The following is a 10,578-nucleotide window of genomic DNA, read 5'->3' as shown; positions in this document are numbered from 1 at the left end:
GTGCATACCAAAAAAAAAAAAAAAATCACATCTAAGGAGGTAAGATATGTGCTGATTGAGTGGCACAGACAAGATATCAGTTCTTGAGTCTTTACTGGACACATTGTCCAAAACAACCACATGAAAATACCTCAAAACCCGCCTTGTTTTGCTTGGCTTTCTCGCCCAATCTTCAATTCAATTCATACTCAACACAAGAAAGACAGGAATTTGTCCTACTCTGTGGCTGTGTCCTTTAAGTGTCTGTCCTGCTGCACCCCTAAATTCATAGCAGAGCCTGTGGGGTCCTCAGAGGTGAGGCTTCATTTCTCCTTAGGTATTTTTCAACTGTTACAAAACAAAACTAGATAGCAACACCTGGTGGGTGAATCAGGTGAATTCCACCCCCATGGGTTTGGCCCTATTTTTAGGCCGTAAATCAGAAACACCTGAAAGAAAAGCCAGTTGGAACTTGTTTGCCTGGACCAAAGCAAGCGTTTGATTCTCTTATCCAGATCCTTCACCAACACTGCCCCCTCTTGGGTATTCATCACTTCATATATGTGTCACCTCATTTAATGTTGATAATGTTGATTCTCCTCACCCACCTTTTTTTTTTTTTTTTTTTTTTAAGAGACTGGGTTTTTGCTCTGTTACCCAGGCTGCAGTGCAGTGGCACAATCATAGCTCACTGCAGTCTTGAACTTCTGGGCTCAAGTGATCCTGCTGCCTCAGCCTCCTAAGTAGCCTGTAGGGGCATGCACCACCACACCTACCTAACTTTTTATAGACAGGGTCTTGCTGTCTTGCCCAGGCTGGGCTCAAACTCCAGGGCTCAAGTGACCCTCCCCACCTCAGCCTCCCAAAGTACTGAGGTTACAGGTGTGAGCCACTGTACGTGGCCCTCTGTTGGTCTGGTATCTAGTCACTAGATTGACTACTGCTGCACAGCACTGCCCTTGGCTCTCTTCATCCACTTCTCACTCCTGAAATGTCCTTAGCAAGGCCATGTCCCCAGGTTAGCAGTGAAATAAACTGTTTCCATTTTGAACTACACTTTGCCTAACTGATCTATTACATTTCCCATAATGTAAATAAGTTCAAATTTCAAGTTTGCATGGTCCTGTAGTTTCTTGGGATATCAGCTGTGATATTCTAAGGACACAGAAGTTTCTATTGAAACCACTAATAGTTGAAAGTCTGCATACATGTTCGTTGTACAAACATTAGAAAGTAGTTTAAAAATCTTAAAATCTCACCCATAGCGGTGTTAACTCCCTAAATTTGATCTTCTGTACTTTTCCTATGCAAACAGAGGTATCTCTCCTACTCTTGCTATTACAACTAAAGAGAATAGGTTTGGATAAAATGCGGAGATAATACTGGCACCTCTTATTAACCAAATTCTCACAACTCACTATCCAAAACTTCAAAACCAAATGTATTTGGATAACAAGTATCTCTTATTATCTGAACTCCTTATCCAAACTTTCACAATCAGATTTTAGGAACCAAATAAATTCAGATGAGAAAAGACACTCGTGAATGTGTGTAATACGTGTAACATGAGCATATTTTACAATGAAAGTTGGATAACAAACACCATTTAGTTGCTTACTTCTCCCTCCGCAATCCAACTTAATACAATGTGACCATCCTTTCAGCTCAGTATGTGTGCATATATGGCTAATATAATTTTACTTTATGACTTCAAATTGAAAGCCTATTAATTAGGTTTTCCCTGTTTTAATGCTGAAATGAACATTGTTACAGACATCTTGCACAACTGTCCAATAATCACTTTAAAATGGAGATTCCTGGGATCAACATAAGAGAAAGTCCAGAAATGTACTCAGACACATGTGAAGAACTTAATATGTAAAAACAGGTAGGGGGAAATGTGGCAACAATGGATTCTTCAGTAAATGTATCTGAGTACCGAATGATCATTTGGGAAAAATAGTTATCTTACGTTGAAATAAAATTCTAGATCTGCTCTGTCCAATTAATATAAATTCAGTCCCTCAGTTATATTAGCTGTATTTCAAGCACTCAATAGCCACACATGACTAGTGGCTACATCATTGCATTAAACAGTGCAGATATAGAACATTTCCATCTAGAGAAAGCTCTAGGTGAATCAAAATACCAGCTATCCTTTTCCTATCACAAAGCAGGACCTGAAAAAGACCAGAAAGATATATGAAAGTCAATATTTGTATAATATTGTACACAAATGCCTTAAGGGCAAAGCCAAATGTAGAAAACAAAGAAAAAAATGGGATAAAATGAGTATACCCTTCAAAATTTGTGTTTTTTTAAAAAAAACCCACCATAGGCCAGATGTAGTAGCTCATGTCGCCTATAATCCCAGCACTTTGGGATACTTGAGCCCAGGAGTTTGAGACCAGCCTGGGCAATATGGTGAAACCTCCATCTCTAAAAAAAAATTAGCCAGGCCTGGTGGTGCATGCCTGTGGTCCCAGCTACTGGAGAGGCCAAGCTGGAAGGATGACTTCAACCTGGGAGGTGGAGGTTGCAGTGAGCCCAGATCATGCCACTGCACTCCATCCTGGACAACAGATTGAGACCCTGTCTCAGAAAAACAAACAAACAAACAAACAAAAAAACCCACCATAAAACACCATAAACAGTAATCTAAGAAAAAATATTTGCAGTATAAAGTGGTGAAAATAGTTAAACACAAAAACAAAAGATAAATCTCTCCATAGATAATTGAGCAAACAGCAATTTCTGTGCTTCTAAAAAGTTATTTAATCTCACTAGTAAATCAAAGAAATGTAAAACAACATAACTTTTTGCCAATCAATTTAGCAAATACGAAAAGAATATCGACACCCAGTGTTCATAGGATAAAATGAACACTTAGTACATTTCTAGAGCTAGAAATTGGCACAACCTTTCAGGAGGACAGTTTGTTTCTCATCTTTTAACACCTACAGGGGAGAACAGGCTCTCCCACTACAGGGTCATGGTGAAAGAATACCCATCAACGCAGGGCTTCCTCTGGGTGAGATCCAGGAGAGATGAGATTTTTAAGGGATGCCTCCTGAGCTAATGCAAGCTAATGGTCAAGGAATGTCTAATTTAGCTCCTTTACAAAGTTCTATCCATTTATCTGCAGTGAGGAAAATCCATAGTTACTACTTGCCTAGGCTTATAACACACTTTATCATTACTGTAACTTTAAAAAAATTACCTTAGAAACAAGTGGTAACAGTTAAGTCCCCTCAGTTTAATAGGGGAAACTGTAAAATGGGGCTATATCAGTATTTTATCATCATTTTTTTAAATAGAGACAGGGTCTTGCTCTGTCACTCAGACTGGAGTGCAGTGATATGATTATAGCTCATTGCGGCCTCAAACTCCTGGGTTCAAGTGATCCTCCCACCTCAGCTTCCCAAGAAGCTAGGACTCCAGGCATGCACCACCACATCCAGCTATTTTTTAGCTTTCTTTTCTTTTCTTAAACAGAGATGGAGTCTCACTATGTTGCCTAGGCTGGTCTCAAACTCCTGGGCTCAAGCAATCCTCCTGCTTAGGCCTCCCAAAGTGCTGGGATTACAGATGTGAGCCACCATGCCTGGCCCAAGTCAGTATTATAAGACTGTTTTTAACCCAAAATGAGGTATTTCATTGAATAAAGTCTTCAGCAAAGAAGGGCATTTTGCTCATACTATGTGCTTTAGCACATTAATTCTATGCTTCCTTGTTTCACATACTAAAAACTGTTTCTCTGGAAAGGGTGGAGGGATGATTCCTCTTACCTTTTGGCTCCCGTGCAAACCATCTTCCCAGAGCTAAATATAAGGGCTGTTGTCCTGGGCTCTCGGATCCTCATTATGACAGCAGCAAACCTCTATACCCAGAAACCAAAAGAGCATTAGCCTCTGCTAGGAGATAACATTATCCCAATGGAAAAGCTGAGCTGCATACGAAAATCTCAAAGAAACAGATTGGATGGGAAAACTAAATGTCTAGGTCTTTTCTCCCTACATTAAGGTTAACAAAAATAATGATGATTCTAAAATGTACTTATTAACAGGTAAAAATAATATCAGTAACTGTTAAATTTGAATGCCTGTTATGTTTCAGTTCCTGTTTATCCTCATGATAGGATGAACCTGTGTTCATTATCACCCTCATTTAGTGCTCAGGGAAAACAAGGAGCTATTTAACCTCCGATGTTACACAGGAAATGGTAAAGTTAAGATTCAAAACCCAAACTGATCAGATTCCCTACTTTTTACTTTGATACACTTCTTTTCTTTTGAAGAATCTTTGGGAAAAAAATAAGAAGTATGTGAAAGGCTCACCAAGACTTTACAATGTACAGAAAAGCAACCAAAATGCGGAAGAGTCTATATGACAGCCATGCTAAAGATGAATGACAGAAAGTTGATGTCAAGTTCTTGCCTCTTATAGTTCTCAAAGTGTCATCCAAGACCAGTAGCATCAGCAAGCCCTGGAGGTGAGGCTGACACACATTAAGATAGGGAACCTCTGACCTGCCACATTGACATGTCATCAAATGGCCTGCTCCTACACAGTCTCTTCACCCCAACTCCTCTCCCCAGTTAAGCTAGGAAGGGAAGTGGGGTGGGTACTAGCTTAAGGGCCAAGTCAGAATTTCTTTGGGTGTCAAGCACAAGTTCAGAGAGATCCTATACACTTCATCCCCAGTCGCGCCTATTCCTACCCCTACCCCTCATCCAAAATGAGGGGTGTGCTGAGGATGGTGGAAAATAAAAGTTGCCTAAAATGCTGATTGCTCAATAATGTGATCACAGCTGCAGCTGTGAGGATCTTAGCTCATCTTTGTGTCTGTCCTCACCATTGTCAGCTGTATGAAATATCAAAAGGAAAGCTTGATTGTATTCGGGTAATATGCAGGTAACATTTAAATTCAGATGTCAGCAACAATACTACCACAACAGCGAAAACAAGTAATACGTAAATAGTTGATGCCTGCAAGGTCTCTGGGTTCCTACGAATGTGACCTTTTTTTTCATCTAATTTTGTAAATCCTCCACCACCTAAGCCAGTAAACTTTTTGCCAGTAGGAAGCAGGTCTTACTTGTCTTTGTATTCCTAAGTACAGAGCCTGGCAAATCGTTAAAAGTTGACAGGATCGACAAATCCAATTACCCTAGGTAAACAAGCCATTGAAAACAGGATGCCTGGCCTTTGCAGGATACAAGAAAGAACAGATTTTATTAAACTTTGAGGAGGGGGGAAAAAAAAATCCCTGAATCTTACATTAGTAAATAGGAGCTTGAACTTTATACATAGACTATCTTTGCTACTCTGGTTATATCTCTAATAAGTTGCCACTCTCTAAGTCCAATTTTGCAATAGGGGCAAGAATCCATTTAGCCTTCTCAAATAAGAGGAATTGTAAATGGAAAGATAAATAAGTGTCAGGTAGCTGAGACAACATTTAGCAAAAATTATTTCCAGAAATATGATGGAATATAAGAAAGTTAGCATCCCAATAGTCAGGTGGAAAATTACTGCTCAATTACTGCTTTATTCAGCATAAAGAATGAGACTATTTTTTATAACTCAAAACAGAGTGAGATATTAACCTTGAGTTGCCAAAAGCTTTTTCAGTAACAACTTTTTTAAGAAAAAACAGAGGAATTAGTCAATATCATGATCATATTAAGAAAAGTAAATCTAAAGAGAAGCTAATTATTGAAAGGAATACTGAGAAATCTTACCTTTGGGTTATATTCTGCATTTTTTGCGTGCAAAGCTATTTTCTTCAGATCCAACTTACAGGCCAGGTTTACAGTGGAAACTATATTCCTGAAGAAATAAGTTAGTTTAGAAAATTATATCAGATATAAAGAGTAAAAAAAAAAAATGCAAAACAACTTATTTTCTCATTTCTTAGGTTATACCTTAGCAATTTCCTAGGGGGAGAATTATTTCAAATGTGAAATACATGACAACACGATTCCTAGTAAAGTGTAAAATCCCAAAGTGAAGTGCTAAAAGAGCCTTTCCTAAAATTTCATGACTAGCTGCTAAAATTAAGTTTTAGATCTTTTTTCAAAACAATGCCTCAAAATAGAAATTTTAATTCTGAATCAATTTGCAAATCAAACTAAATTTTACATCTTTATATCCTTGGTATTTATCCAACCCTACCCACAATTATCAGCAACTTCAGTGCTTTAGTATAAACAATACAATCCTTCAAGAATGTGTCTATTAATCTTTAAGTCCCCTCCACGCACCATAGAAGATCAAGAATTAGTGCTTCGCCTCAAAGAGAATCAAACTGTCTAAAGCAACAATCCATTTAGAACTGATAAAACAAAGAATTATGAAATCTGAAATTCTCTTCCCTACATTATTATCCTGAAATTAGTTGTCATCACATTCAGGAATATAAAATGTGTACCCAATCTGCTCAATTAAAACAAAAATAAAAACTTACTGTAGTTGAGGTACAATTCCACAACATTCTGAAACAGGGGTCATTGGTGTCATGGGAGTTATGGGTGCCAGAGACAAGGAGTCGGAGTTTGGTTTCTCAGGAGAGGGCTGGACTGAGTCAGTATCACCAGGGTGCAGCTGTGAATGGGAATTTGACAAACTACTGCTGTTTAAGCCCAGCCCAATATCCTGTTCGCTTGGTGATGGCAACCTACTTTGTGGACTTTGGCTTTCAGAATTTTCTTCAGTTTCATGTCTGCTGCTAATGACAGGTTGGTCTTTATTTTCTTGGGTAACTTCATCTGGTAGGAAGCTAAGATCCACAGATGAGAAATCACCTGATGTTTCTTTGACTTCAGGGTTCGAATTAAACGCAGTATCCGGATTGGATGCATTCAATATGTACATACCGTAAGGTACAACTGGGTTGCACAGGGGAGACCTGGGTGGGGCAAGGTCATCCTAGGCAGTTCCCAAAACAGACAGACAAAAACACAACAGACAGAACAGCATGTCACACAAAAGGGATGTCACTTTGGCAGGCAGGCAATGTATTCAGTGTTAGAGGCAGTTCAAGATTGCTTGTATTCGTGCACTGCTTCTTTCTAGAAAATGCCGTTAAGATTCTATTACAGGCCAGGTGTGGTAGCTCATGCCTATAATCCCTGCACTTTGGAAGGCCGAGGCAGGAGGATGGCTGGAGGCTAGGAGTTTTGAGACTAGACTGGCCCACGTCTCTACTAAAAATGCAAAAATTAGCAGAGCGTGGTAGTGTACACCTGTAATCCCAGCTACTGGGGAGGCTGAGGCATGAGAATCTCTTGAACCCGGGAGGCAGAGGTTGCAGTAAGTCGAGATCATGCCACTGCACTCCAGTCTGGATAAGAGCAAGACTCCAACTAAAAAAAGATTCTATTACAGTTACAGCACACTTAATGGAAACAGGAAAGAATATTTTAAAATGCAGAAAAAGCATTCTTCATAGACTATCTTTGCTACTCTGGTTAGATCTCTAATAAATTGCCACTCTCTGAGTCCAATTTTGCAATAGAGGCAGTTGAGCAACCATGCTCTAAATTGTTGTATACTTTGAAGAGAACAGATATACTGTACTATTTAATTATAAACTTTAGTTGACTTAACTTTGAAATAATTTTGAGTTTTAAATTTAAATAAATGAAGGAAGTTTAAGATATAGTTGAATGCTAATCAAGATTCATTCACTAAAGACCCATGGTTATTCCTTCTGAGGCAAAGGTGTAATAAGAATTCTTGTAATGTTCTAGTTACAAGAATTTACACTAGGAAAAAAGTTATTGAAACTTAAATGGTAAGAATAGTGTAAATCAATGTATTTCCAGTCCAGGGAAGGCTGTTCAACTACCATTATCCGGCAACGGAGAGAATGACGTGTGCACCTGAGGAAAACAACTAATGTAAAATTCATGGACTTTATTACGGGAAAAAAATCGATTACCTTGATAAATGCATACCACCTGCTTCACCCAAGTTAAAGGCCTGAACTCCAGATTTTGAGCACTGCTTGCAAGAGAAACTCAAAAAGATCTTATTTCTTTTCTGACCACTAAAGGGTCAGGAACGCACTGTGTTGCATCTTCTCCGTTTCAATGCTACCTCCGCTAATATACGTCTGACTAGAGCCTATTGGAGTGTTCTGTTACAAGTCCAGCAGGTGGCAGAGGTGACTAATTGTTTGAAGAAAGCCCTTAGAAGAAAAAAAATCAAGCTAGTCTCTTGAAATAAGATTTTTTTTACCTCTGTTTCATTTTGAATACATGATAGGCTCCCATCTTTCCCCACCCTCAACCCACAGAGTGGCCTTAAGTGAGGTGGGGACAATGGGCCCCGATTCCACTGCAGGGTTTCCTTGGCCTCACCTGTCTCAGATGGAAAGGGTCTCCTAGGGCAATTTACGCTGAAGCACCAAAGCTGCAACAGTGTCTCCCTTCCCCTTCCCCATCAGGGCATTTTATTAGGGAACAAAGCTAAATGTACACAAGAATGTAAGGCAATGGCGGGGAGTTGAAGGGGGATGTTTTACAGTAATGGCCACTTGACGGGCTCCCTGTAGGGTCTGCCTGTAGGGACACGCCTCAGAGCATGTCTGTGTAGCATGTTCACTGCATCCTTGGCCTCAGGATCTTTAGTCATTTTTTGTTAAACTGTATCCACTTATCTTTCTCAGAACCTTTCCTGCCTGGGCTCTTTGCTGTGTTAAATTCTAGGGAAAGTCAGCATTTCTACCTCAGTGCTGACCACTGTCTTTATAAAAAATTCTCCCAGCAAAGAAAAAAAAATTGCTCTCTTGCTTTTTGGTTTTTTTTTTTTTTGAGACGGAGTCTTACTGTCACCTAGGCTGGAGTGCAGTGGCGCCATCTCGGCTCACTGCAACCTCCGCCTCCCAGGTTCCAGTGATTCTCGTGCCTCAGTTTCCCGAGTAGCTGGGATTACAGGTGCCTGCCACCATGCCCAGCTAATTTTTGTGTTTTTAGTAGAGACGAGTTTCCACCTTGTTGGCCAGGGTGGTCTTGATCTCCTGGCCTCAGGTGATCCACCTGCCTTGGCCTCCCAAAGTGCTGGAATGACAGGCGTGAGCCACCATGCCTGGCCTATAATTGACATTTTTAATGTAAGATGTGTAATAACGTACAGATGGGCGGGTGTGGTGGTTCACATTTGTAATCCCACCACTTTGGGAGGCCGAGGCAGGTGGATCACCTGAGGTCAGGAGTTCAAGACCAGCCTGGCCAACATGGTGAAACCCCACCTATACCTAAAATACAAAAATTAGCTGGGCATAGTAGCATGTGCTTGTAATCCCAGCTACTCAGGAGGCTGAGGCAGGAGAATCACTGGAACCTGGGAGGTTGTGAGCCCAGATCGTGTCACTGTACTCCACCCTGGGCAACAGAGTGAGACTTTGTCTCAAAAAAAAAAAAAAAAAATGTACAGAGACAGACATAAAATACATCTTTTTTTTACTAGATTTTGCTCTCTGAGAGCAAGAATTTTGAGAACTAATTTTAATATCTCTGTACCAAGCTTATCTGCTCAGTAAAACTGGATAGGTGAAGGAAACTGACCTTAGCATAGGAAGGAAACTGAACGTAGCATAGGAAGCACATTATAGTAGAGACAGCTCCCTCTAAGAATCAAATCACAACAGAAGTCTTACAGAATTTCTAATTAAGAATAAAGGAAACATTTTGATGAGATTGGAATTTCATATAATTGCTTACGATGGCATTTAATTTAACCTAGAGGTTTGTGTTGAGATAACCTACAAATTTGTTTTAGCACAGTACCTGCCTAGTAGCTCAAATATTAGCTCTTAATTTTGTTATTAGACTGTTATAGACTGAATTGCGCCCCCTCCAAATTTATATGTTGAAGCCCTGATTCGATCTGACTGTTGTCCTCACAAGAAGACGAAATTTGGACATGCAAAGACACCACGGATGTTCACATAGAGAAAAAGGCCAGGTGAGGATGCAGTGAGAAGGCAGCCATCTGCAAATGAAGGAGAGTGGCCTCAAGAGAAACCAGCCCTGCTGACACCTTCATCTTGGACTTCCAGCCTCCAGAACTGTGAGAAAATAAATTTCTGTTGTTTAAGCCACCACAGGCTGTAGTATTTTGTTTGTAGTATTTTATTGTGGCAGCCCTACCAGACTTACACATAGACTTATAAAGTCTCTCATCATATGTGGTAGGCAGAACGCTGAGATGCCCCCTAAATTCCTATCCGTGGTATATACACACCTTCTCCCCGTTATTTAAATACCCATCTAAGTGCTGTTATGCACATACTTTACAGATGTAATTAAGGTCCCAAATCATTTGACTTTGAGAAAGAGTATCCAGGCTTTTCTTGGGTAAGCCTGACCTAATCAGGTAAGCCTTTAGAAGGAACTGGCTCTTCTTTGGGAGAGCGAGTCAAAAATCTGAGAAGGATTTGCCATGAGGGAGATTTTTCACTGCTGACTTTGAAGATAAATGGGGCCATATTGGAAAGAATGTGGGCACAGCATGGTGGCTTACTCCTGTAATCCCAGCACTTTGGGAGGCCAAGGCAGTAGGATTGCTTGAGTCCAGGAGTTTGAGACCAGC

The 10,578-nt window shown here is 40.1% G+C and overlaps 1 protein-coding gene across 1 annotated transcript in view; it reads right to left on the bottom strand.

The window, feature by feature from the left end:
• TBPL2 (TATA box binding protein like 2) overlaps positions 1-10,578 on the bottom strand; it is a 34,103-nt gene that overhangs the window by 21,310 nt on the left and 2,215 nt on the right. The window contains exons 2-4 of the mRNA XM_011999673.1: positions 6,449-6,909; positions 5,724-5,811; positions 3,768-3,859 (exon numbers count right to left, since the gene is read on the bottom strand). Coding sequence (XP_011855063.1) covers positions 3,768-3,859; positions 5,724-5,811; positions 6,449-6,909 — 641 coding nt within the window. The remainder of the gene's footprint in view (positions 1-3,767; positions 3,860-5,723; positions 5,812-6,448; positions 6,910-10,578) is intronic.

Source organism: Mandrillus leucophaeus, unplaced genomic scaffold (genome assembly GCF_000951045.1).
Source record: "Mandrillus leucophaeus isolate KB7577 unplaced genomic scaffold, Mleu.le_1.0 Scaffold60, whole genome shotgun sequence".
In the NCBI taxonomy this organism is placed as follows: Eukaryota; Metazoa; Chordata; class Mammalia; order Primates; family Cercopithecidae; genus Mandrillus; species Mandrillus leucophaeus.
Note: the sequence above shows the minus strand (reverse complement) of the source record. Positions and strands in the feature narration are given on the sequence as shown.